Source organism: Ambystoma mexicanum, chromosome 3q (genome assembly GCF_040938575.1).
Source record: "Ambystoma mexicanum isolate Mex_15411 chromosome 3q, UKY_AmexF1_1, whole genome shotgun sequence".
Classification (NCBI taxonomy): domain Eukaryota; kingdom Metazoa; phylum Chordata; class Amphibia; order Caudata; family Ambystomatidae; genus Ambystoma; species Ambystoma mexicanum.
The window spans coordinates 110127519-110155355 of NC_090926.1; the positions used below are offsets into that span (position 1 = coordinate 110127519).

General features: G+C 47.6%; 2 protein-coding genes across 8 annotated transcripts in view; one reads left to right on the top strand and one right to left on the bottom strand.

Annotated features, from left to right (window-relative positions):
* Window positions 1–733: 733 nt before the first annotated feature.
* On the bottom strand, window positions 734–10057 carry HNRNPA1 (heterogeneous nuclear ribonucleoprotein A1). 4 transcript variants are annotated; one of them, XR_011304963.1, is made up of 13 exons: window positions 9858–10017; window positions 9437–9502; window positions 8922–9038; window positions 8698–8844; window positions 8329–8539; window positions 7227–7328; window positions 7034–7150; window positions 6880–6948; window positions 3576–3734; window positions 3354–3488; window positions 3127–3188; window positions 1228–1308; window positions 734–859 (listed from the first exon to the last, which is right to left on the bottom strand). XR_011304963.1 is itself a non-coding variant. In XM_069653248.1 (12 exons), exons 1-11 carry the CDS (start codon window positions 9870–9872, stop codon window positions 3133–3135), a joined length of 1194 nt encoding a protein of 397 aa, XP_069509349.1. In that variant the 5' UTR covers window positions 9873–10057; the 3' UTR covers window positions 2540–2862; window positions 3127–3132. The 4 variants fall into 4 exon arrangements, 3 of the variants coding, with proteins under 3 accessions (XP_069509349.1, XP_069509352.1, XP_069509351.1); XM_069653248.1 differs by lacking the exons at window positions 734–859; window positions 1228–1308 and adding an exon at window positions 2540–2862 and having other exon boundaries at window positions 9858–10057; XM_069653251.1 differs by lacking the exons at window positions 734–859; window positions 1228–1308; window positions 9437–9502 and adding an exon at window positions 2540–2862 and having other exon boundaries at window positions 9858–10016.
* A 362-nt stretch (window positions 10058–10419) lies between these two features.
* The window catches only part of CBX5 (chromobox 5), a 217314-nt gene continuing 199896 nt past the window's right edge, over window positions 10420–27837 (top strand). The window contains exon 1 of one of the 4 annotated variants that reach the window (XM_069653252.1): window positions 10420–10565. The gene's annotated coding sequence lies outside the window, so the exon portion shown is untranslated. Of the gene's footprint in view, window positions 10566–10771; window positions 10875–27837 lie in introns of those variants that run through there. The other 3 variants (XM_069653255.1, XM_069653253.1, XM_069653254.1) reach the window with 3 other exon arrangements.

Sequence of the window (27837 nt, forward strand, 5' to 3'; positions counted from 1 at the left end):
ATTCCAATTGCTCAAGGACGGGTTTTAAATAACCATAGCAATGGATGCGCTCACCTGCCGTAAGACTCAACATTATACTTTAGCGGTAAAAACAATACCAGTTACGCAATTCTGCTAGGGACATTAGCTAGTAAGTGATGGATTTTACTTAGTAAAAGCCCACACTATTTACAACAGGCGTCCCAGGCAAACGGGGAACGGCGCTGCCTTTAGCCTCCTGACTAACCATGGGCGATGTGGCAGCAAAAAGTTTACGGAGGTGCCAAAAAATACAGACGATGGGCCATGCAGGGAGACGCTTACCTGACGGATGGAAGAAATCCCAGGCCCCAAAATTAGTTTTAGTGGTGCACCTTTTCAGATCCGATACAAAATCCCATCATTTGGCACCAGCAAGTAATCAACTCCGGTTGCTACAATGCTCGTTAGTGCCTAGACCGCTTTGACAAACGTTCGGCATAACCTCGCCCTGTGACCTTAAATACCACTCAGTATGCCCTCGTTTCACAACTGCCCAAGCCCCTTGCCAGTCACCTCATAACCACTACTGGTTGCATCATGCTCTTACAAGCCCCCTCACAAAACACACCCATCTTTCAGAGCAGTTGATATCTAGTGTACACCTCCTCCCCCAACTCCACGAGGGAAAGAAGCTGGGGGAGCAAAGGCTTTAAGCTGCAATAACAGTCTAGTTCAACAAAGGCAGCAGCGTGCAATAAAAGCAAAAATTAGGACACATTGAACATTTCGTTTAATTAGAACAGATCGGTAACTGCACAGCAGATATATTTAAAGCTGCATAGCAGCATCACAGATAATCCATAATATTCCGTGCTTCAACTGTCGCGCCTCACCGGTCCTACAGAGGAAAAAAAGGACAATCAAAAATTGCAACAGATAAGACGAGTAACTGAGTAAGAATCTGCCCACCAGTTAAGGGATTCAAAGCAAATATGATAAACCACCCGACCAGCCACGCTTAAATCTGTCAGATGAGTCTTCACTACTAGCATAACCCGACTGAGACAAAGTGTAGTGGGCATCAGATGCCCAAACCCGTCAGTAACTATGAACCTGTAAGCCCTAAAGCGAGCAAAGAATGGCGAATCACGCGCCTTATGGCAACATTGTAACTAGCCACCAATTCAATCCCTCCATTGGAGCATGCATACCATCGAAAACCTACCCCGCAACCCGGTCACCTTTACTTGGTTAGTAAAAACTCACCTGCCCATTAGCACAGATCATCAACCATGGTCCATCCATTTGATACGATATTGGAGCAGCTACGTCTTTAAGATTCAAATCCTAGGAATTAGAAACGTAAATGAATGCCCGGATCCAACCATCTACATTACGCACAACCCAATGCAAGTCAATAACTGGCTAAGTGAATGTTAAGCTTTAAAGCTTTATACGGGGATGTACCGAGCCAGCCCTTTAACGGTGGTATTGGCCAAAAGGGTTTCTAGTGGCAAGCGAAACATTTTTTTTTCTAAACCACACCCCTCCCCACACGCAGTTTTAACACCCATTTAAGGTTTGACAAAAAAAATTCTTACCTACAAGTTAGATACACTTTCCTTCTGGATATGCCCGCTAGCCTTAAGATCAAGGTGTCTTACTTTCCTCCAGCTAGCTGTCAAGGGAATGCAGAAGCCTCAGCTCATCTTGCTAGCGGTATGTCTGTACTTATCTGCATTCCTGGCTCCATGTTCTAGACTGCCGAACGTGAAAGCTCTTCATGCTTTCTAAGCACCTTCTGCATCTGTAATGCTGTCTGCACTGATCTGCATTCCTGGGCTCCATGTTCTAGACTGCCGAACGTCAAAGCTCTTCATGCTTTCTAGGCTTGCCGAGCACCTTCTGGATCTGTAATGCTGTCTGCACTGATCTTCCTGGGCTCCATGTTCTAGACTGCCGAATGTTTTGTTGTCTTGCCTCATCCTCGGTGGAATGCTAAAAGCCAGGTCCTTTTAAGTGTGACTTGAATATTTTTGAATGGGAACCCCTACCGCAACATGGACTAATACTCCTTTATCAAATGTTCACAAGCCATTACTAGATTTAATTTAACACGATGGTACTGCTGAAGTCATCCATACTCTAATTGCCCAAGAACTTGCCGATGTAATATGGCCCCCACTTACTGGTGCCACAGGTACATTTCTGTCGCAGTAAAAAAACACACCATTCGTACAATGAAACACCACTCACAGCCCCCCCCCCCCCCCCGCCAAACCCCCAAAAATAGGCAACGTATGGCAAAGGTAGGGCTAGAATAGCACACGCATGGGTAACTATCATCACGCGTAGACCCAAACGCGCTATGCTCACACAAGTTGCCATTTTACATTCGTGAAGGCAACTTTAGGGTGTTACTCAAGATGCATTCCATCAACACCAAAACCAGCATACAGCCTAGCAATATGGGACACCTGCATAAGATTACATAACAGCTTGTGCCATTTTGCGCTTGCCCATAGTTCTGCATTTAACGTTCCAATTAATTACTTGCACATATTCCACTACACTGAAGTTATTAAAAAAACACATTTATTCAGGGCCATGATCAGAATTTTACAATCAAACTTCACATTCGCAAATAGAAAGGGAAAAAAAAAAAGTTAAAAAACCCGTCCGAATGCTCCGCACAAAACACAACTAAAGTATAACCTGTCCAATACAATTAATTGTTTAAGTCCTTGTGTTTGACCTCCCTTGTCACAAATGTTCCTCTAAAACAAGTCTTCTTGTAGCAGCTACCCCTGCCACAACTGTGCTTGGCTGAGTTCAAACTGTAGTAACCTGCAGCTTGCCTGTCACTTCTCTGGCTCTCCTCCCGTGCTAAGCTTGTTTTTCCTGTTGAACAATACGGAATAAAGTTGTTAATCTAGACACTCAATAACTGTAATCCAATTACCCATCCCTCTACATGATCTACCTTCTATTCTATAAACATGCTTTAGAATATATCCCATACCCACCCCTACACTAAAAGAAAAGCACGATGCCACTAATTTAAAAATTACATTCAACCTAGTTACCGATGAGTAAAAGATTCCTGAATGCACCTGCAAATGCATTTTAAGGATTGCTTCGGGTAACCCCCAGTAAGGGCCTTACCTAGGTTCAAAATCGTCTGCCACTTCCACCTCCGCCGTAACCACCGCCTGGTCCATAGCCACCTGACGCAAGATTAAAAATATATGTTATGCATTTTTAACGTTTCAACCATGCAAACCAGACTTTACTGCCAGGAATGACGACTTCAGGAAGGTCTGCGGTTTTTCCATTCGAGTAAGATTATGCACCACGCTACCCAAACATGTTAAGCATGCAAGACAGTTTACCTCCACCACTTCCGCCATAGGGGCCAGAGCTCCTTCCACCGCCAAAGTTCCCTCCTTTCATGGGGCCAAAGTTGGAAGACTGGTTGTTGTAACCGCCACCAAAGTCGTTGTAGTTTCCACCTCCGCCAAAGTTTCCTGTAATAAAAGAGTTGCAATCTTATAGCCCAGTCACAAGCTACTACTCGGAGTACTACCTCAATGGTCAAGCACTGAGCTACTTACCACTTCCACCACCATATCCACCGCCTCCACCACCGTTGTAGTTGTCATAGCCACCGCCATAGCCGCCACCTTGGTTTCCACCATAACCACCACCACCTCCTCCGCCGCCGCCATAGCCTCGGCTGCCTCCAGAGTAGGGTGGGCTTCCCCCGTAACCACCTGCAAATGGTTCGAATTTTAGCAAGTAAACCAAAAGTTCTTTCCACCTCAGCCACCGAAATACAGCCGGGGCAAAAATATGGCCTTAGCCTGGCCCATCCAGCGGCAAAGAGCATGGGGTATGGTGGCTGTTTAGGGTAGTTAAGGCACGGGAGACAACCGCCACACAATAAGTGGTCGTTCGCCATTTAGGGGTCAGGAAACCAAACGCTCCAAGCCAACATTGCATTCCCAAATTGTGCATTCCCCTAAGTCAGTGGTCTACAACCTACAAGTACTCAAGTAGAGGTTTCGACGATTCCCCACCATTGAGGTGTTGGCAAGTCTGTCCGATCTCTCGATTTTGCCCAAAATTGATCGTGGCATTTTGTCTGCTTGTTTAACTACATGTACGCATGTAAGTGTGCCGGATTACATTGCAGATAAGCCCTTAACACGTTGCCAGATGCCCTGCAATTAATCATGTCTTGTACCCGGGTGCTCCCACCTGCGCATGTATGGACGCGACAATCGAAAGGCGCCTCTAGTTACCTAGCCTATAGTGCCCCAATGCAAATTCCCTGAACAGACGCAAGACAAAGTGCCATTTTAAATGTCAGGTCACGTCACCATAGGTGGAAAAAAGGTGCTTATTCTTTAGCGCAATAGCAAGTTGGAGTATACACAAAGGTATTTCATTAAGTAAAAATAAGCTAAACCATTTTGGGCGGAGCATGTTCCTCAAGGTATATATATTTAACCCGCTAAAGCCATAAGTAGGCGCTATCCAAATTTAGAACGTATTGCATTGCAAGTATGCTTTACTAGGTTTTTTGCAAATAAACCTAGCAGTCAAGTTACGCCACCCCCCCTTTCATGGAATCCTGAAACTGCGACCACTAAATGGAATAGGAAATCCCCTTCTTGCGCCTGGCCACGCTATGTAGTGCTGATCTTTACATTTTAAAAACACGTGTAACAGCGCAGCAATGGGTTAAAATTACAGCTTCACTACACAAGTGTGATGCTAGGCAAATATTCCTCCACATTTTCCACCAGCTGTCTACACTACTAACCCATAGCAGGACCCCTTTGCTATAGCAGTACCGTTTTCACGGGGTTCTCTTCGAATGTCTCAGGGCTACCAACTGTACCCTCCTCAGAGGTACCCTTCTTTACCATCCCCACAATTCTCAGTCTAGAGCTCTGGTTCTCTACTCCAACAGCCCCTTTAAATCCACATGCCTCTACTCTGCAATTCATCCAGTACAGGACTGCGAGACTGGTCCTTGACCTCAAGGCCCACGAATCACATCAGTGAGATCTCCCTGGTGGTTGCAAGTTCAAGAACCTTTGCATGCAAGGCCTTCTGGGGCCTGGAACCAAATAAATATCTCCAGTTATCTTCCTACTCGAACTCTTTGCTCCTCCACCTCTCAAGTCCACGAGGGCCAGTTGCTTTCCCCAAGCAACAAGCATGGGGCAGATCTCTACGGTTCGGCGGGCGCCTCCCCCCGGAAGAGCAGCAGTTGAAACATGAGCCTAACCACCCCTGGTTCAGGAAGCAGCTCCGAGACTTCTCTCTGCTACTCAGTCTTCTCTCCCTGCTGATCTGTCCGATAATGCACTGGTTATCTGGCTTCCCCAAGAATCATGGGCCCGGGCCCCACCTGCTCAGTTGCACACATGCACTGGCTCCAGGCAACCCTGCACTTGCGGGAGCTCCATTTGTACTTTCAGGATAACTTGCAGGACAATGTTTCTGTAGATTTATTTTGCGAGTTGTCTGGAGCACTAGATAATGTGCACTCCAGGATGGTTGTTTCTGCACCTGGGGAACAAGGGTATGAGCACTCTATGGCAACATTTATCGACACATACCATCCTCTGCTGGGCATTCTTTATGGGCGTTTAGAAAGGTGCTATGGTGGGACATAACTGCTTCGCCTGACCAGAGTGTGGCTCACCAGAAGTCTGAGGCTTTCAAACTGGGGCACGCTGAAGCAACCCCAGGGGGGCGGGGGGGTTTGGCTGCCAGAGCCAGGCGTGAAATGTAAATTTTAGATGGAGGAAATGGGAAGGGGTATCCAACATTGTCACACTGGGCCATAAAACGGTCTTAGGCACCAATGAAAAATGGCCACCAGTTGCAATTCAGTCTTTTAGTCAGACTGTAGTACCCAAGTTGTTTTTGTTCAAATGTAAAATTGTGATGTTTATAAAATATTTATGCAACTCCTCAAACTGGCCCACATTGGCCAAAAAAATGGCCCATTTTGACTGGCCTACACTAGCATTTCGCATTACAGGCCAGTCCAAGCCTACCGGCTCATCCATTAAGGGTGAAGGGGCGTCCACACACCGTTTGCCTTTGACCATTCATTTCCCCAGCCGCACTTGATCTCCAAGCCATGCAACGATTGGAGGAGTTTTGCTTCATTAGCCTTGCATAGCTAATTGGAAATGCTGGCTGGGGCACTGCATGGGCGCTACTGTGCCTCACCACATATAGTCAGTGCGAGCTGGGCATTTTAGCAACCATGAGCAGGCCCCTGCAGAAGGTACGTTTATGGCAATTTTTAATTAAATGTGACTAGTGGGAGCAGGATGTGCAGCAGTGCTGGAATAGTGGTGGGAGTAGGGAGGAGAGCCCAGGGTTCGTACTGGGAGTAGGGTGCGGTGACAGCACGTACATGTTCATAAAAATGGTCGCATGGCATGGGACTACCTAGCACCTAAGCCAGAGAGCCGAGGACCGCCCCCCCATATAATACACACAATGTAACCACATTTAAAACGCGGCCAAAACTGTCCCCCTTCTGTGTTGGTTTATGTTGCTTCTTACTTTTGAGAAGCATCCACAGCATTTTAGGTTTGCACCATCTTCCCTTGCGTATTTATTTGGATGTAGTAGGCTCGTGTTTGGCTTTCAGCTTATTTTCCACCTGACCTGTAATACTGCGACGGACTTTGTAATTAAAGCATCATGGGACCCCCCCACCCCCCAATAATCCCCTTGTGTAGCACTGAACCAGAACCCATTAGATGGCACCTCCCACCCCCCCTTCGGGCAAAGCAATCAGCAGCAGTACATTGTATTTAGAAATCAATATGGCAGTGTATTTTGCAAGCAGAAGCATGTATCCATGGCATGTCACAATTATACCTTCATTGCCATAGCCATTGTATCCATCACCGCTGTTGTAGCCTCCGCCACGACTTCCACCAAAGCCACCTATGAAATATATTTATTTTAATTCTCTGTATTACATAACTACGAATAGTCCGTTATTGATTTGTGATGGTTAACCTCTACTTACCACCGTTTCCACGACCGCCAAAGTTACCACCGCCTCGACCAAAGTTATCGTTTCCTCCAAAACCGCCACCACCTCCGCCACCTCTTCCACCAAAGCTTCCAGATCCACCACGCCCTACTGCAATTAAAAAATGTACTAAGGGAATGGTACGCAAGCATTTGATATAGGTCGGACAGATAGTGAAAGTTCTTACCATTCTCACCCCTCTGGCCTGCAGAGGCGGTTGCCATTTCTTGTTTGGAGAGGGCCTTCCGTACTTCACAGTTGTGATTATTCACGTTATGGTACTTTTGAACTAGAAAATGAAAAAAAATTAAGACTTACGAGAAGATTTTTGTAATCTAAACAACCTGGCAATTCTCACATAAACCGACAACCTGGCATATTCATTCACAACGTTTGAACTAATGCGTAGTCCGATATAGGTGGAATCAAATTGTTGGATAAATCCACAATTATGTTATGTTAGCGTTAAGAATGAAGAATGTATTGCAACATCAGATGTAGAACATGAGGCAAGCCCCATAGGATGCGTTTGGCACCGTATCCTGGCTTGCCAAAGAGAACACCTATTCAACCTACAAGAACATGGGCCCCTCTAGTCACACCATTTTCGCAAATCGTGGATCTAAAAACAACGATGAAGCGTGGTCCTTTTGTTTAGGTCTGTTAAGGCTAAAACAGATCAGTGGTTCCACCAGATCTTTATCAAACTTTCGAGCGAGCTTGGTGCCAATTACTGGGTTCCCATTTAAAACCAAGCATCAAAACGGGACTGGGATTGTCATGATCATTTTGGCAGAACAGGGTTTTCTTGGCCATGTCGCCAAAAAAGCTAATGCAACCAAACATTACAGGTAAAGGGGCGTGGATGAATTTACCATCCGAAAAGCGCATTTGTCGCCTGTGTAAGAGTGGGCGTGACTGCAACTACATGATGCAACAGCATGCAAGCTATACATAACGAATGAGATACACCCTGCAGTTAAGCTTGTTGGGTATACAGGTTGAGGTCCCCACGAGGCTTTTAAAAATAGAGATAGGAAATGTATTATATCCATTTAAAAAAGGAATTTTATCAACCATGGTCTAGTTTGTTTTTCGTTACCATGGTTTAGTTGGATGATGGATAACAATGTGGTCATTGTATGTGAATGAAATGAGGAAACGGCCCTAATCCAACCACAGTACAAGAAAAACAATAGACCATGGGTAACAGATTGGGCAAACGATTTGTGACACGGAAGTCTTCGCCCCAACCTACTGTTTGGGGGCGGGGATAGCCAAGTACTTACTGACTATCTTGTCAACGGAGTCATGGTCATCAAAGGTGACGAAAGCAAACCCTCTTTTTTTGCCACTACCACGATCCGTCATGATCTCAATAAGTTCTATTTTGCCAAATTCTTCAAAGTAGTCTCGCAAATGGGACTCTTCGGTATCTTCTTTTATGCCGCCAACAAATATCTTCTTGACCGTCAGATGTGCACCTGGTCTTTGAGAATCCTACAGCAAAGGGAAATTTACAATGTCTTGAAACTAGTACTATCGGGAATTATCCACATTCAATATAAACATACCCCTTAGGCATACGCCCGTTCCCCGTTGACTTCACCAGTGTGTGCCTTCAATTCCTTAACACACCAATAAAACGGATCACCTACCTCTCGCGAAACAGCTCGCTTGGGCTCCACAACTCTCCCGTCAACTTTGTGCGGTCTCGCATTCATTGATGCATCAACCTCCTCCACCGTGGAATACGTAACAAAACCAAAGCCTCTTGACCGTTTTGTGCTGGGGTCTCGCATAACCTACGAAATAAAATACTTTAATACATACTACAAACAGTACGTGCACAAAAATACGTTGCATGTGTTGGCACACTCACCACGCAATCCGTTAGCGTGCCCCATTGTTCAAAGTGCTCCCGGAGACTTTCGTCGGTTGTTTCGAAGCTCAAGCCACCAATGAAGAGCTTGCGTAGCTGCTCGGGCTCTTTGGGAGACTGAAAAAAGTAGACAAAGACTACTATATAATCACGCACACAAAAAGCGACACAGAAAGAGAACCTCCAACCCGTTAAAACAAACATTTTGTGAGGGTTATATGAACCAAGGATAATAGAATAATATCGCGTGTGACGTTAACTAGGGTTATTCGCCGGGAATCCTGAACCACAAACCAAGTAAAATGGCCGACAAAACCTGTGCCAAAATGGCCGATTCAGAGCTCGGTACACCCAAGATGGCCGACCTGCGGATTGCGCTTGTTCCGAACGATGTACCGTGGCACGACCTACACGCCACGGCCTATTTAACAGGCTCTACCAAGCAACAGTTACCCAGAAAGACACTGCGTCGCTTATGAGCAGAGAAGCAGTGAGAGAAAGTAAATCGCAGATACCTCACGAGAGTTGTCTCGCCTTGAGCCGCCACGCCTTTCCCTGGGCGCTTCAGAGGCGTATTCATACTAGAAAAAACAAGGTTATCGGGTTTTACTATAATGCCACTGCTGTAATTTTACACTTTCAATCCGAAGCTTTAACGCTGATCGGCAATTCGAAAAAAAATGCGCGGCGTAGAGTGTATTAAATGCTTTAATATGTTAAGACATCGGTCATTTAATGGCAAACTGCGTCGTAAAAGGATCAAACCTAGTACGAAAGAATACGACTCTTTGGTGTAAAATGTGGACAAAATGGCGCCTGTTCATTCACCGCAGTTTGGAAAACGAGTACGTCGTGATAGCGACTATGAAATAGATACTATTACACTTTTGTGGCAACCAAACGAGCACGTTCAACAATATATTTCATTAACCATACCTCTCCTTTAGACATGTTCAATTTTCCGTATTTGCACTGCACTCTTCCCTCGAATCCGACTTGATGCTGACGAAGCCGCGACAAGAAGAGAAAGAATGCTCGTCTAACTTGCGTTTATCAATCCGTGGCCGCTCCACCTAGCAGCCCATTCTATTGGCTGTCCAGAGTCTCATCTCGAACGTCACCCACACTCATTGGTTAAAGTGGCTGCTGGACTGATTGCTACACCCTCTCTTTTTCCATTTGTGACGCCTACTTCCGCCGGGGAGGAGCGAGCGATGGACCGCCGCTGCGTTAACTAGATTCCGCTTGCTTGTTGAGGCTCCTCAGCTCAATGACGATTGGTTCTTTTCTTTGTCAATCACAGTTTCGAATTCTCAAATGAGTGAAACCGCAGTTTCTGTACCTGATCTTAATATAACGTTTTGGCATAGTTATGAATAACAGAGCTAAGAGTGCAAACGTACAAGACGTTTTCTCCTGGAATATCCAACGAGTGTAACCATGCCAAAAAAAAAAACACGTGATGCCGAAAAAGGCTGTGTGGTTTGCGCGCATGCGCATTCGGGCTTGTTTTGGCGGGGCTTTGGCTGTCGTTGTTAGTCGTTTTCCCAGTAGTGACTGGGTGGTGGGGGGCACAAGGAGAGCCGGGCCGTTCAAGACGTATAGTGTTGCCAATTCTGACCCCCCGTGGCGTCTTTTAAGTAGGTGAGTGCGGTAGCCCCCCCCCCCCCGTGTGTGCACGGTTGGCAGGGAGGGAGATCGATCCCGGTGTTTCACTTTATCTGCCCGCCCTCCCTCTAGTGAGATAAACCGGAGCGGCGGTCTTGGTGATGCTGCACGGCACAGCCAATGGGCAGACCTGCGTACTCGTGGTACAGAGGGAACCAATGGGGAGGGGTGAACGGTTACGTTTGGTGTCGGTGAAGGGGGTGGGTAAGGATAACTCTTCTCACGCCACCACCCCCACAAACCCCCGGTTTTATATTGGGGTCCATAACCGCCATTTTATATTTGGTAAGAAATACGGTCACAAAGAAAGCTGTCTTTGAGAACCTTACGGAGAAGGGGTTGGCTAACACTCTTTGTGCAAAGGGGGCATGTATGTGTTTCTAGCAGCCGTTCTACCTGCTCTCCGGTTGTGCCAAGGTCCTCATCTTTTTAGTGGAGCAGCTCATGATCATAGTTTCTTCTTTCTGTAGAATGCACAAGGACTTCGTTACCACGGAAGCCATCCCTAATGTCGCTTAACCCTCTGTATTGCAGGTTTCTGTTTGGGGGCCCATGCTAGCCTGCTCCTGTACAAATAAGGGGCCCACTTTTGTTCTCACGTTGTTGGGGCCACCCGTTTGTGTTTGGGAGCCAAGACTCCAGTCGTTCAATAATGTTTAATAATTGTGTCCCTCCCTTTTTGTAGCCGTTCAACCAATGTGTATTTCAATTTTTTATTGTTGTAACTGTACTTGTCCCCCACTGTATTTTGCCCATTAAGACTGTGAATTATTTGTTGTAGTTGCATTGTTTGACCTAGTTTCAATTGTTGGCTCATTTAATTGTTTTGGCATCCTGTGTCGTTTGCCTATGGTATGATCTCTCTGCACCAACGCTCCCAAATCCCTACAAAGAGCACTTAAGTCGTTCTCACAAAGCAGTTTACAAACCAGCCCTTCACATGACACACAAAAGAATTGCACGACCAATGCACCCTAGCACCGATGGCACAGCAGGCTTTAGTCTTGGTACGCATTTCTCTATGGCAGGGGGTAGGCCTCCTGATTTGTTGGGCTGAAGCAACCATCCGCCCTAGCCAGTATAGTCAATGGCGGGCGGTCGTGTGAGTTATCAGGCTTAAGCATCTACAGTGGCTTTCCCATCACCTGCATAACCACCCGGATACAGATCTGCACCCGCGATACGCCCTCAACTTCACCAACACGATCTTGAGTTTTCCTTCATCTCGGGAACATAACCCACCCTACTATATTATATCACACCCGAGATGTCACTTTGTGCTGCTAGCAATGTCAAATGACATATGAAATCACCACCATACCTCCACTGTGCAGTTATATTGCTATGAAAGCAAATGGATGGGTGTCCAAGGCTCGCTATGCGTGAACACAGTATGTCATATCTGCTCATGAAGTCCACACTTCGCAGTGAGAAACTCATTATCTTGGGTAGTGACATCTTCATATTCTGTTCATGTAATGCACACGCCGTATATGCCTCACGTTGCTTGCAAACCACCAATATCGAAGGGCAGGGTGTTCATGCAGGCTTTGCTTTTGTTGAGAAAAATGCACCACAAGATGAGCCAGTGCCACTGTTGGAATGATGGAACTTGGGCCTGCTGGCTTAGTTGGACATAATTGAATCTTAACTGCTATGCTAACCATCCACATATACTTAATGTGGCAGGATTTTATGGGCATTTGATGGCAATATTGCAAGTGTTTGAGTTTTGTTACGAGTGCCTGCCTTTTTTATGATTGAAATTTGGATAGCATTACTTGATATATGATGGCAATAACTACAATATGATTTCCACAGCACAACAATTCGTCACAAACTATAATGTTCCCTGGTTCTGTTATGGCAATGGGTACGAGCTTTACTTTAATATTTTACACAGCAGCTACATATTGTTTTCGGGAGTTGTGGTGGTTTTAAAAGGTGCTAGATTCTCCCAGCTGACCCTACATCAATAATGTGTTCATATTCAAGTATGCCAATACGATTTTGTGCATTGAAGAGCAGGACATAATTTCAAACAGCAATGACTTACAAAGTCGACAATAACGAAGTAGGTGGAATCCTAGGGTAAAATGCCTTTACCAAGAGCTTTGTTGGCTTGAACGTCCCGGTTGTTGAAAGGGCTACGAGTGGCGACGTATACCAGGAACTGCAGGGAATAGTAGTTTTAACATTGAGAAACTGACGCCAATATTTACATATTTATAAGTTGCATAGTTTAGTCCTCATTGGCTGAATCGATATTTGTTGATGCAGCGAAGTGGATAGCTCTGAAAGTGAAGCCTGCTAAAGGGACACCCTTTCATAATGCTTATTACTAGAAAATCATAGTGCACACATGTGAATTCGCTGACCTGGTCTACTGACATCTCAGCTGGCTTGTGATTTGGCAACCTGGCCGTCACATGGATTGATTTAAGGATCTGATGAGCTAACGGGAGCTTCTAGGTTGTAAGCAGTAGCTAAATGGCTTCTGTCTGGAAGCTCCTGGCAACATGTTTAATACAAAAAAAAACAATATTGGCTGCATTCCAACTGTTCAAGGCATGGTTTTAGGTGGCAGCGTTGAGCTCTTAACTGGCGAGGTTATGACTAAACTGGGTTGCCCTCTGGTTGAGGTCACAGATACTTTTCACAAGTGGTGTACCGGAGTCTTGGTTTTTAATTGTTTGGGGCTATTTAGCTCCTGGTTATAGCCCAGGACCTGGCGCAACAGCTACCAAGGGCTACTTTTGGCTCCCCTGGCCAATTGGTGCCATGAAACATTTTTAAGCGACATGAACTCTGTTTTGGAATGTGTATTGCAGCACATTTAGAAGATATTACAGTTTGCATCCCTGTGGTACTTCCAACATGCTATATAGTAGGTCCAGGTTACCAAGCGGTATCTCCTGCTTACTGGGTGGTGTGGGTTACCCATGGGCTGCTTTTTGCGCATAATCAAATCCTTTTTTCTATCCCTGACTGAGTCCCTGACTGAGGAGGTGGACCACTGGACCAATCTTATTCAAAATCTGTGGTCTTCTTTCAGAACTAACAAGCAAACTGGAGTTTGGCACTTTGGGCTTCTCTGCACGACTGTCAAATTTTCGGGAACCTCTGTGTTTGTGACTTTGGGTGAAGTAGAAGAAGCCATATGGGGACCACTCTGGCAGAGCTTGCAAAATCTACTAGCCCACTAGCATTGGCGAGTAGTATTTATGAAGGGCAAGTACCATTTGAATGATACTCTAATTTGCTGATGATTATGGGGAGGTTCAAAACTTTTTTCATTTACTGCAAAAACACTTTGCTGTATAGGGCAAGTACACGTTTGACGGTGCATGCTTGACAGAATTGCACCAAACATCAAGTGTGCTTATGGTGACATGCACCATTTTACAAAAAGCACTGGTAAATATTTTTTCAACAGTCAACTGGGGGCAAGTGCATTTTTCTCAAGTAGATTATGTAAACTAAAGCAGAATTCGAAATTGAGGGGATCTGGGAGCGACCAAAAGCTACTTTTGGCTCCTAGGGCCAACTGGTGCCAAGTTCTTCCTACTTGAGAATCTTAATAAAGAAGAATTAGAACATTAGAATCTAATTAACATTTAAATACAAACGTTACTACAAAATGGACAAGTTAAAGGAGACTCTTTGGTAGCTCCTGCTTCCCCTGCGGTAGCTCCTGCCTCCTGGATGATTGCAGAAGCCCAGGACCTGGTTTTAGCTCATGCTCATTGAAAGTCAATTTCGAACCATGTAAAGAACTGACCCTGCAGTTCTAGTGGGATTTTAAAGGATTTGCAAGAGCTGTGGTGCAGCTTTGGTTGAAGGGGGACTGAAGCAATGATACTTTATGAAGTGATGCACAGCAGCAGGTGCATGTCTGTTTCGGCAGTAGAGTGAACAGTGCACCACGACCTTGCAGTGAAGAACGGTTAGCCTTTCAATAAAAAAAGTTAGAAACAAGCTGAGTTAAATAAAGAGTTGGCACAAGTACCGCTCAAACATATGGACACTGAGCACTGAAGAAAGCTAGAGTGGAGACTTCAGCGAAACCAGTTGAGTGTCAGGTCCCCAGCCACTAAGTTTATGAAAGATTTGGTTGGTGTGTATGCAGACGTTTCTGACATCCTCCAATGGATTGAAGTGTTTCAGATGGCTTGTGCAATTCATGATGTTGATGAGAGATGGGCTAAGTGTTTGCTAAGCATAGTGCCTCACACTGGATATGTCTGTAATTCTGAAACCGAGTGTGGAAGAAAGGAGTCATGAGTGCATGAAGTCTGCTTTGATTGCCGAGTTTGGCAAGACACCTTCGGTTCAGGGAATTTAAGAAACACAAGAATTTTTTGGATTGACTGGGTGAGTGCTGCGCACATGAACATGATGGGGTGGATTGATGGTTACAAAGTTGAAACGTTTGTTGAGCTGTTGCACCTCTTTTGTTTTTTGAGCATTTTTTTCGGAAGTCTGTTCACCGCAGCTGCGTCAGTATGTTGCTGACCAGAATATTTTAGAACCCTTTAAGCTGGCCAGGCTAGCTGACAAGTGGGTTTCCCACCGGGTGGCCCCTAAGGACTCCAGTGGGAAGGCCAAAGAAAAGGGGAACTCTCAAAAAGTAGAGGCGTCCCAAGAGCAATCCGTAGAGGAAACCAAACCCTTCCTCTCCTAAGACCCAAAAATCTAGTGGGGATATGTATTTTGTGGGTGGGAGTAAGAGTAGTGGTCTGTCTGCTGCAAAGCAGGCTTCCAGTGGTTCCAATGCCGTACCCCACAATTGTTGGGACTGTGGGGCTCTGGATCACAAAAGTGGTGACTGTAAGGGTGAGGCTTGGAGTCCAGGCTGTGAGCCTGACCTACCCCTGCTCCGTACATAGGTGGAGGCCACTGTTCTCTCCTTTACTGGGACCTTATTAGATGCTCCAGTAGAGATTTCCCTTGGGGCCTGGGACCAGTACACAGAAGTGCTGGTGACAATCCCACAGAACACCCGTAGGTTTTTGAGAAGTGTCCTCTTGAATGGCCAGCCGTCTACTGACGAGAGACACTGGGGCAAGCATGACAGTGGTGGACAGGACCCTGCTTAAGCCAGAGGACTCTGGGTGCTCTTCAGAGAGCTACCAGGTTAGCTGGCGGGCCTCCCAAATTATCGCCTGTAGCCTTCATCAACATGATTGGAGACAAGACAGCGAAGCTTCCTGTCCTGGTACAGGACAATGTACCTGCTAACATTTTGTTAGGAAATAATTTGGTACAATTGGAAATGGTCACGGGTGGTCTACCCATGACTGCTGCGACAGTCACCCGATCACAGGTAACACCAGGTCCAGCTGGGAGTCCGGTACCTTCACTGACGGGGAAACCCAAGGCACCACGAAAAAGGAAGAGCAAGAAGGCCGCCTCTGCGAAAGGGGCCCCTTCTCTTCCTGCTGCTCAGGCAGCACCCATTGGGATTCATGCTCTGGCTGGGCTGGATCCAATGGGGACCCAAGCCTCAACTCCTGTGGGAGAAGAGCCAGAGGTCTCTCCTGTGGGAGAATTACTCAACCCGGAGGACCACCCTGACCTTCAATGATTGTTAGCAGAAGGGGGACCCTCCCGGACAGACTTCTGTAAGGGTCGCACAGAGTGCCACGCTCTCTCGGGTCTGAGGAAACGGGCCCTGTCCCAGGCACAGGGAGAAGTGCCTAGGAGATTCCGGATCTAGTGGGAGGGCGAGCTCCTGGTTAGTGAGCCCACTAAGCCTAAACCTGGTGCATGAGGTGCCCTTGGCTGGTCATCTTGGGACTAAGAAGAGGCGCTCTGCCCATTTCTACTGGCCCCGGATGGGAGTAGAAAGGGAGTCCAACTGCAAGACCTGCCCAACTTGTCAGTTGTCTGGCAAGACTGGAGGCAGTGTCATTGCCCCACTGCAGCTGTTGCCAGTGGTTGGCACACTGTTTGAGAGGGTGGGTATTGACATTGTCAGTCCTCTTGACCCTCCCACTTCAGGTGGACATCGATTCATCCTGGTCTTAGTTGATATTGCCACCAGGTATCCTGAGGCTATACCCCTTTGGACGGTTACTGCCAAGCTGGTTGCCAGGGCTCTCCTGGGCATTTTTACCTGTGTTGGATTCCCTAAAGAGGTTTTCTCTGACAGAGGATCCAACTTCATTTGGAGGTGCATGGAAACAATGTGGAAAGAGTGCAGAGTTACTTTCAAGTTCTCCACCTCTTACCATCCCCAGACCATTGCTCTGGTTGAGAGATTTAATAAAACTCTCCAGGGCATGCTAGGCACTTTGGAAGAGCCCCTAAGGAGGAAATGGGATCTCCTCCTGCCATGCTTACTGTTCGCTTACTGAGAGGTTCCTCAAGTGGGTGTTGGTTTCAGCCCCTTTAAGTTGCTCTTTGCACATCCAGTGTGGGGGCCCCTTGCCTTGATCAGAGAAGGTTTGGAAGCCACCCCACCAGGTCCTGCCAAGCAAGCGGGGGACTACGTGTTGGGCCTCAGACGGAGGATGACACAGATGATGGGTCAAGCGACAGCAAATCTTAAGGCAAGCCAGGAACTAGACAAATACTGGAATGATCTTAAAGTCTTGCATGTGGATTGGACTCTGGGATAGGAAATCCTTGTGATTGAGCCTACCCAGCCTAGAGCTTTGGCAGACAAGTGGACTGGACCCTTCAGGATAATCTCCAAGATGGGCAAAGTCAATTAGCTGGTTGACCTGGGAGTCCTGGGGTAGCCCCTCAGATATTCCATGCTAACAGGCTCAATCCTTTCCCTAGGCAAGCAGAAGTCTTGTCTCTTACAAGGGGCAAGAAGAGCCCCTTCCTGATTTGCTGCATAGAAAACCTTAGGATGGCTCAGTGGAGGGAGTACATCTCTCACCGCAGGTGTCGCGATTTTCCAGAGTAGTATTAGTGACAGCTGGTCCAGGAAGGTAGCTGAGTGGCGCAGGAACTGTTATGCCCAGGGAACTGCCCCTACTAAAATGGCCCCCAGGTTGTGATGTTAAACTGTACTCAACTTGGCCCATGAGGAGCCCGTGTTCATGAATCCCTGGTGTTCTAGTGGTGCTGGGTGGGCCCAGGGTATATAAGCCCCGCCCTGGGCCACACCCAGCGCTTAGCGTTTTCTTCGGCTGGGATCAGGTGATGCCTGCCTGCACCAGATCTCTGTGAGTAACCAGCTTCAAGGCCAGCGCCTCTCTCGCGCTTTCAGCTGGTTTCTGTATTCCAGCGCTTCCAGTAGTCGACGTCCCGCACAAGGCTTGATCCGGAATCCATCGCGGGTGAGTATCTTTATCCGATCATCCCGCAGCTCGGCTTCATCTGAAACTGCATCGGGACCTCTTCCGCACCGCCTCTTCGCGGACTCACCCACGCACCGAGAGCACATCTGCATCCAGGAATTCAGCTCTCCTACGAGACAAAACAAGGGGTGAGAACTGCATCCCGCTTTCCCCTTCCAACCCGACCAATTTAACACTTACCTTAACCTGCTTCCGAAACCTTCCGTTGATGTCTGGTGGTTCCCAGTAGTTGCAGTTTGGGTCTGGAAAGGTGGGGTGGGGGGGAACAAACTGAAATTAGTCTCTTTGGAACTCATAACTCACCGCGTGCCTCTGTCAATAAGACGGTACGCTTTTCAAGAACATTAATCCGTGTGGACAGTGCCAATAAGAACTCAAAAGTGAACTAGCAATCAGGTGCGCTGCAGCTGGCCTGAATCACCGTTGTCCAGTGAAGGAACTGGGCTTGGATTGCAATCTTGGCTACCCAGTGAAGGAACTGGGCTTGACTTTCATTTATCCGGAGACCTATTACGGAGGTTCAGCAGCACATCATTGAGTGCCCCATCCGTTAATCCGGATTACTCCCAACTCTCTGACCACTGGGTTACAACCTGCAGTGAGCAGAGGGAAAGGAGTGTTCTGGACTATCTTCAAGGGGCAGGTGATTGCCTACAGACCGGATCAGGAACCATCGATAGACCGGACCAGGCACTCCTGCAGGGCCCACAGGTAAGCGTTACACATCTGACAGAGCAGCAGAGGGCCTGCAGGGCTTTATTCCGGCAGTATGCCTCTTTCGTCTCACTGATGCCAGGTCTACGTCGCGGTGTGTAGGCACGAAATTGACACTGATATTGTGCCTGTCAAAAGCTATGTGAAATAGTTAAGAACCACATCCAGGCTGAGGTCGCCAAAATGTTGGATCTAGGTGTTATTGAACCCTCAACCAGTCCCTGGACCAGTGGTCCTTGACCCCAAGGTAAGTTCCCAGGCCGGTTCCAAGGATTAGAGGTTGTGTGGACTAGTGACGAGTCCATGCCGTCACCAAAACTGATGCGCACCCATTGCCCCGGCCGGATGTGTGAACCTTTTGACCATACCACAGGCTATTGGCAAATAGCTGACGGACCATGCCAAGGAAAAGAGTGCATTCTCGACACCTGAGTGACTCTACCAGTTTAGTCATGCCTTTTGGGTTGAAGAATGCACCTGCCACTTTCCAACTTTTAGTCAAACATGCACTCAGTGGGCTGGAAGCCTTTTGTGTGGCATAGTTAGATGACATCGCCATCTACAGTTCCACTTGGGAGGAGCATTTGACTCACTTGGGTAAAGTGTTGCAGGCCTTGAAAAGGGCTAACCTCGCTATCAAGTGCCAGATAGCTCAGGGGAAAGTCACATATCTTAGTCATGAGGTAGGAGGGGGTCAAATCCAACCTCTCCCCAGTAAAGTACAGGATGTACATGACTGGAAGACTCCCACTACTCAAACCCAGATGAGAGCCTTTTTGGGCCTCATTGGGTATTATCGTAACTTCATGGAAGACTATGGAACCATAACTGCACCGCTGATTTCGCCCGAACAACCAAGGAAGGTTAATTGGGCTGAAGACTGTCAGAGGGCCTTCAGTGGCTTGAAGGAAAGCCTGTGTAGGGCACCTGTGTTTTGTGCGCCTGATTACAGCAAGCCCTTTATCGTTCAAACTGACACCTGCAACACAGAGTTGGAGCTGTCTTGTCTCAGTTAGATGACAAAGGAAGGGAACAACCGATCATATTCATCAGTAGACAACCCAAGGGTAGGGAACTTAGGTGGGCTACTGTTGAAAAGGAATGTTTTAGTATAGTTTGGAGCCTTGGGTGTTTAGGCCCTACCTTACGGGGTCTACCTTCAAGGTCCAAACAGACCATAAGCCCCTGAGGTGGCTTATGCAGATGAAGGGTGAAAACCCGAAACTGCTCAGGTGGTCCATTAGCCTGCAAGGGCTAGAATTCACCATAGAGCATAGTCCAGGGAAGAGTCATGATAATGCAGATGGCCTTTCCAGAAGGTATGTTGACCGTCTGGATGAGGGTGTCTTATCTCCAGGGAGATTAGGCACCCTAACCCCAGTCTGGGGATGACTGTTGCTGGAAATGCATCGGAAGGACGGGGCCTCTGAATCCTTGTCCTTTATTGCCTTATGTACGTTCTGTCTTGTTTTCCGCGTGGGAGTTCATGTGTGACTCCTGGCGGTGTGGCTCTCCTGTATTTGGTTTGGCGAACAGACCCTTGGGATACCATTCTGGCACCCATGGGTGGGAGGACAGCCCTGTGCTCCTAGTGCATGTTTTTGGGCACCTGTGTGTGGCCCACAGAGCAGGGTATGGGCTGGTGGCAGCTCCGTGCTAAATTGACAGGTGCCCTGTGCATCTTCCATTTTGGGATGCCCCGTCATTGGAATCGGTGGATTCCTGATGGAAACAAAATGGCCCCCATGGACTCTTGCTCTCCATTGCCTGTTACCTCAGATTCCCGAAGTCCCGGGAAGCCCTGGCTCTGTCTCTTCCCCCTGGCGGGCTTTTGGGTGGATTGATATTCCTGTGGGGAAGTGCCGACCAGACTGGCTGCAGGCTTCCCAATGACCATATGTTGTGGTTACGCCTGTTGGGTGGGACCTGGGTGAATGGAGTGTGTGATGAATACGCATTCTGTGTTAGGGGTGTCTAATATCTGGTGTTTAACACACTGAGAGCGCCCTGCCCGAAACTGGTATGAATGCAGTGCTTGTCTGAAACATTCTGTGTTGTGTGTCTGGATGGAGAAGAATGGCCCGATTGGCTGACTGCCTGAATGCCCTTCTGAGTGATTGATTGCCTGAGTCTGACCGAGCAGAATGACTGGGAGACCAGCTATTATATCTGGTGGCCTCTCGCGTCGTTCAGAAGTTGATACTTGATGCTTACTCTCGAAGCTGAGCTGGAAGAAGGTGAACTGCTGTTCTCTTCCGTGTAATCTGAAAGATGCTGTGCCTTCAAGAACTGGTCCAAGAGAGGACCTGGTGACCTCTCCACGAGCAATGAGGGACCATCGTGCACCAGCTGATCTTTGCCAAAGCTCCCTGGTAGACCTATGAAAGACTGCCGACCGGAGAAGGGGACAGCTGAGGAGAAGGAAGAGAAGCCACGGAGAAGCCGCCATACTCCCGTTTCCTTAGAACATTTGATCTAAGAACTTCCTTGTTCATCACTGTTGACAACTGAGGAGAATCCGCCGGTCAGAGGTCCCGACACAAGACCTCTGACGCCGACAAGGCTACTGAAGCCAGCCGTGGTCCTGTATGCTGATGATTCGACAACCTTGCTGGGCCAAAGTTCTTCACTAACTCTTGGCAGCAACGAACCATCGTCGTTAAGGTGCACGGCACGCCTCCCCTGTTGCAGGGTGTTTTTCGATCACTCTTCTACGAGCACCGCAAGGACGGAAGCTGCTGCCTCAATGACAACATTCACCCTTTCTTCATCTGGGAAGTTCGATGACCCGTGGCTCCTGCTTGAGGGAGTGCACACAAGAAGGGCCAGTCGAAGAACTCTACAACAAAAGGTACATTTGGGTTGCAGAACTATAGAAGAAAATAACTCTATAGACAATATATGGACTGAGCTTGTAGTGCCTCTTCATTTACAGGTTGCCCAGTTTGGGGGCGGGGGGAAGAGGGGTGATCCTCATACAGAACTGTGCCGAGTGGTAGGGGCCCAGTATTCTGCCGATTGTCTAACCAACTTATCTCCTTTCCAAGTCTATGGTTGATGTCTTTTTACTGTGTTGATTCGTATGCTATTTGAACTGAGTACAGGTGATGCATTTGAATGGAATCGAGTAATCGTGGTACCACCTAGAACTGTATATATTTACCATTTTAGAATAGTTGGCGCTCAAGTGTATTATCGTGATGGTGTATATAATATTGAACCTTATTTATATAAGACTGTGTTGTAACTAATAGCGTGTGCACATTCCTTTGTGGGTGCTTGGGGTCTACACTGTACTTAAGAACCAGCCCGCATCACCTCCTGAGAAGCTAGGCCTTCGTTGCTTGGCCACAGCTACTTTATAGAGCATCATGGCTGGGGTCCTCTGTGCCTCTCCTCTGCCATATAGAGAGCAGGAGTACAGACCCCTCCCCCCTCGAGTGCGTTTCTTTACACAGACCCAGAAGACCAAGAGGACATAGATCAATACTATGGCGATGATGTATACATCATCCAATCCCCAGACTATACCGACCAACCAGTGGTGGATTTCTTGGTTGATAACCAGCTGCAGTACAATGACCTGCTCTTAAGCTCAAGTCCATAAAGACCTCGTAGAGGACATCCTTGGGCATAAGAGATCTGCGTTTCAGCCTTCTCTACCCCCAGTCTGACAAGGGCAGTCAACTTGTGCATTGAAAAAAATGTTTAGACCAGCCCCATCTAACTCTTTGTACATTAGGGGACAGCTAAAGCCTGACTCTCTAATAACCACTGCCACTAGGAAGAGAGCAGGAACACCCTTAGCCTCTGCTCAAGCCCCTCTTGATAAGGAGAGCAAGAAGATATACACCCTGAGCAGGAAAGTAGCTTTCTCGGCTTCCTATCAAGTGAGGATAGCTAATATTATGCTATTGTCCAGCTATAATTGCCACAAGTGGGGCGAGGTCGCATCAACAAATAGACTTGGTCCCAGAACCTCTACAAACTATCGCTGAAGGGAGACCAGCAGGAAGCTGCATTCATAAAAACAACTTAGACGCAGCAGACAATGCCGGCAAATTGTTTTCCACAACCGCCATGCATGGCTTCGTCAAAAGTGCCAAGGAGGAATGTGATGCCTTAAATTCCATGGGACAACTCACTAACAAACCCTTTGTGCAGAGAAGAGGTTCAGATGCACGCCGGTTTAGAGGACAGAGCTCCCAGCGGTCATCCAACTACAACCAGGGCGGGCAGAGTTTGCCCTGTAGTTCTTCGCGAGGCCAGTCCTCCCAACAGAACTTACAAAGGGGCCACAGAGGGTCCAGAAGTAGTGGCAGATCCTCCTTCTCGAGAGGGGGCTCCACCCCTCCTAAGCAATGGCAACCTGCTACAGGTCTTCACCCATTGCTCTCCAGTAGGGTGTCATATTTCTCACTTTAACCTCACATAGGAGGGGATCACGTTGGACATGTGGGTACTTTCCACCGTTGCGGGGAGTCATTTCATAGAGATAATGGACACAAGCCATCCACCCTCAAACAAAAAACCACACTGGAAGAACATCGCATCCTGCTAGAAGAGGTCAAGGCACTGCTACTAAAAGACGCCATAGAATCGTCCAGGTGAACAAGGGTATTAACAATGCGCCCTGTCCTAGACCTGTGCCCTGCCAACACCCATGCCAAGCCACAGAAATTGTGCATGCCAACGCTACAGGAAGTGATCCCACTGTTAAAAACAGGGGCACTACTACAAGGCAACTGTGGACATGAAAGATGCATACTTTAATATTTCCATATTCCCAACGCACAGAAGATTCCCGCGCTTAAAAATGGCATATCAACACTACCAATTCAAGATGCTACTCTTCGTCATAGCCTCGCCAAGGTACTGGCGGTAGTGGCAGCACACCTACGCAGAGAATCAATGCCAGTGTACCCTTATCTGGGCGAATGGCATAATAACATGGGAATCCCCTCAAATTTGCAAGCAAAATACCAAAAGAACAATCTATCTTTTCCAATTGGGATGCTCAATCAACAAGAAAAAATCGTCTTGTTCCAAACGAAACCGCTCTTAGGACCCAACATAAAGCTAGAAGAGGCGCTAATCTTCCCGTCAAACGAAAGGGTGCAAAACCTACTGCTGCAAATACCTCGGATTTTAGCTGGTCACCAAATAACCGTGCCCAAAGCAATGCGCTTGCTCCGGATGATGGCTACATGTATTTACCTGGTTCTACGTGCGCAGTTGCGCATTACCCCCAATGCAAGAGTGGTTAGCGACAGGCAAGCAGTCATTGGGACGATCTAGTGGTTGTTTCGCTAACCCTAGCTCAAGCACTAAGCTGAAAATCTGTTGAAGGGGAAAGCCTTTCCACAACCAGTGCAAGCGATTGTCACAAGACTCGTCACTCACTGAGTGGGGAGCCCATTAACTTCACCACAAAGCACATGGCCCATGGACCCATGTCACAGCCCAAAATCGCATAAACCTTTTAGAGCTACTAGCAGATCTCAAAGCCCTACAGGCTTGTCAAGTGCATCTATCGGGCCAAACAGTACCTCGTAGACCGCACCACTGCCATTTTCACATAAACAAGCAGGAAGGCACACATCTGTCCAGGCTAGCGGTTAGAAGTGGGCACTCAAGCGGAACATGTCCTAGTGTCTCAACAGGTTCCAGGGGAACTCGATTCTCTATCGCACTCACTAATCGGAGATCCTCTACCCGAAGAGCACGAGTGGTAGCTCGCCAGAAAGATTTCATGCAATGTTTTCCCTATGGGACCATCCTCCGTTTAACTTGTTCGCCACATGCCTAAACCTGGATCCAAGGGGGAAGGCCTGTGGATGAGCTGGTCAGGGTAATTTGCTTACGCTTGTGCCCCAACAGCGCTACTGAGCAGGATAGTGAACAGGATACACCAGGAACACGTATCTCTAATCCTGGTTGCTCCTATGGGGGTGAGATAACCCTGGTTTCCACATCTGCGCAAGTGCCCATGTGCGATCCAATTAAACTCCTGTGCCCCTTCAACATGCTCGCCCAGCACTGGGGACAATATTAGACCCACATCCTCAATCTATGAACTTGCAGCTTGTAGTTTGGTAGAAGTCAGAAAATATAAATCCGACTAAATGTACTCCATCACACATTCTTCATTACATGCTCCACTCTGATATAGTATTAACTCCAAAGTTCACTTAGTCGCTCTATCCACGTACACCACTTCTCAAAGCAAGGTGTCCTGGTGGAAAGTCCCAGATCATTTTTAGAAGGGGCAAGGGGGTCCAGGCGAGCCTGAGGGTCGACTAAGTGATAGTAGGTTGCTGAAATTGTCTTGGGAAATGGGGGCGAAAGAATGTCGGGAAGGCAAGTAAAGGATTGGGTTAGTGGAGGGCCTGGAAGTCAATGGTAGAATCTGAGCTAGTTTAGTAGGTATGGAAAGGTGATTACCATTTGCATGGTACTGAACCTTGCTGGCGTGTACAGGGATGTTGGAACCATATTTTTAATTTACTGCAAACACGCTTTGTTTGCAGTAAATGGCAAATCATATTTCATGCAATGCTACCAAGCATGCATTGAAACTTAAGTGTGCTTATGGCGACATGCACCATTTCACAAAAAGCACCGGTAAATATTTTGTCACCTGTTTCCTTGGGGCAAGTGTATTTTTCTTAGGTAGAGTATGTAGACAAAGCAACTTGCCCTGCAGGTCCAGTGGGATTTTAAATAATTTGCAAGGCCTTGGAGGGGGAAAGGCAATGGAGTGAGAAAGGGATAGCGTGGTGATCAGTCCAGGTGAGTGGGCGAGGCGTCAGGATCTACACTTGGCCCGAAGAGCAGTAAAGCGCCTCTAGGGTGTGTCCTGCAATATGGGTCAGGTGTGAGATCAGTTGTGACCGGCTGAGGGCATCCAGATTGTCGATGGGGGGTGCGCGTCCTGGGATTGGTGGCAAACTAAAACCAGATGTTGAAGTCTCCTGTGAATGCAGGGTGCTGGATCAGCATGGATGAGAGGGAGTCACAGAATATGCATCAGTCGTAGCTGTGAGGCCTATGTAGGAGAAAGGAGCTGTAGGTGACTGAAAGGCGGAGGCAGAACTTGACGAGAAAGGAATTGCATTTGGTGTCACCAGGAAGACACTGGAATTTACTGACTGATGTTTGTGGAGGATAGATGGGCCCCCCTGCTCTGCTGTCTCTGTTGTAGGGAGTAGCCGGGAGGGAAGGCTTTTTGTGACAGGGTTGAAATCACTGGTGAACCAGGTTTCAGTGATGAATAGGAAGTCTGTGTTTTCCGTCCATGAGGTCATAAAGTTTTTTTTGGCACCCAATCTGGCATGGAGTATGCAGGATAGAAGCAGAGAGTTTAGCTGTGAGATGGGCGTCTGGATTGGGAGCTGGTTGTGCCTGGGGGCCCTCTGTGTTGTGGGAGGTTCAGGAGGGAGGTAGGTAGGTAGGTTTAGGGGGGGGATATTGATTGGGTCAGGGCGTTTTGGAGAGGACGTGAAGCAGGGTATGACCGGGTTGGGAGTTGGCGGGGAATGCTGCAGAGAGTAGGGTTGGTGTCATGGGGAGGAGAAGGGGAGAGCAGTGTGTAGCTGGCAGTGTGCCCACAGTACGGTCAGCGTGGTGGGCTCTTAAGGGGGACAGTGGTGTTCAGGGATGTTAGGGGGGGTTTGCAGACTGGGTAAGGTTGGCTAAGGCTGCGCCAGCTGCACTCGGGGAGGGGAAGTGTGAGTTGGTGTCTGCAGCAGTGGGAGGAGCGTGCTGAGCGGCAATGCAGTATTGCTAAGGGAGAGAGGTAAGGGGGTTCCTTGGGGTGAGAGGTTTATAGTGCAAGATGCACAAGGGGCTATAGAAATGGGGTTAAGGGTGTTGCACGCCAGCAGGCTGCCTTATTGCTGTGCGGGATGGTTGTGGGTCTGTTGGGACGGCTGGGGAGCAATATAGGAGGAGGGGCCTGGAAGTTATGGGGGTGGGGGGTTGTGGCGGGTGGTGTGCCAGAGGGCTGCACAGTGGCCTTTAGGGTGGAGACGTGTTGGCTGTGGGGGGGGTGGAGGGTTGCTGAGAGAGGAATGGGGGGTGGATGGGGCTGGGTGTGGTATACCCAGGGCCGGCATGGCTAGTGGAGAGAGAAGGTAGTGTCACCAAGGATAGACTATGGTACTGCACTTTAGCAACAGTAATGGACAACCCTCAAAATTGACTTTGTCACAGTAATTGACATACTTATAAAAATCAACTATGCACTACAGTGGTAGCACCTGGATTTGACTCTGAAGTCAGCTTTGGCACTGCTTTAGAAACACCTAGATTTAATTATGCCAGTGATAATGGAGAATCGTCCAAATTTGAGAATCAACAATGAATGGCAAAAGACCTTAATTTGGGATACTAGAGCAGTGACAGAAAAACGCTTAACTTGAGCCTCAACAGTAAACCGGAAAACACCTAAAATGTGACACCACGGTAGATGGAGAAATACTTAATTTTGTGACACTTGAGCAGTGGAAGAAAATGCCTCAATTTGAGATTCAACAGTACATGGATAAAGACCCAAATCTGAGACTCTGCAGTACATGGAGAAATACCTAGACTTGGGACACTTGCGAAGTGGGAGAAAATGTACATGGAGAATCTCAACAGCATATGGAGAAACACCTAAACTTGAGACTGAGCCGTGATTAAAAACGAATTACTTAGCTGACTAGCAAGAGTGTGTTCTATGTAAGAGTGGTAGTGCTTTAGTGGAATACAGTAATTTCTGTACTCCCGGCCCAAACCACACATCAGTTCCTGCTGGTTTCCGCAGGAGGCTTCCCAGGCAGACACTGGTCTGGGGCTGCTTTTTCGGGACATGCGCTTTGCCGTGGGATATTGACAGGGGCTGCCCTGAGTGGACTTGTGGAGGCTCTTTGGATCGAAGACCTGAAAGTAGAATTCTCCTTCCACCAGGTGTTTTCATGCAATGTGATACGTATTAGTCTGCAATGATAGCGTTGGCCCCAAGTAGAGACATAGTCCATTAAGTTCTTGACTTGTTTTGGTTCCATTTCTTTATTGTGAAAAGGTAAAAAAAAGAAGTATAGTTAAAACGTGTATTTGTGAAAGTTACTAGAGAAATGGAAAATAAGTTGAGGGGGGGGATATGTGAAGAAAATGTCTAACCAAATGATTTTGCACTAGCGAAGTTAATAAACCTCGGTCAATCCTAGAAAAAC

Coding starts and splice junctions, on each gene's coding strand:
- HNRNPA1 (XM_069653248.1), bottom strand. Junction 8,540..8,697: donor AGCGAGCTGTTTCGCGAGAG/GTAGGTGATCCG, acceptor CCTTTGCTGTAG/GATTCTCAAAGACCAGGTGC. Junction 3,735..6,879: donor CAATGGCTATGGCAATGAAG/GTATAATTGTGA, acceptor AACCATTTGCAG/GTGGTTACGGGGGAAGCCCA.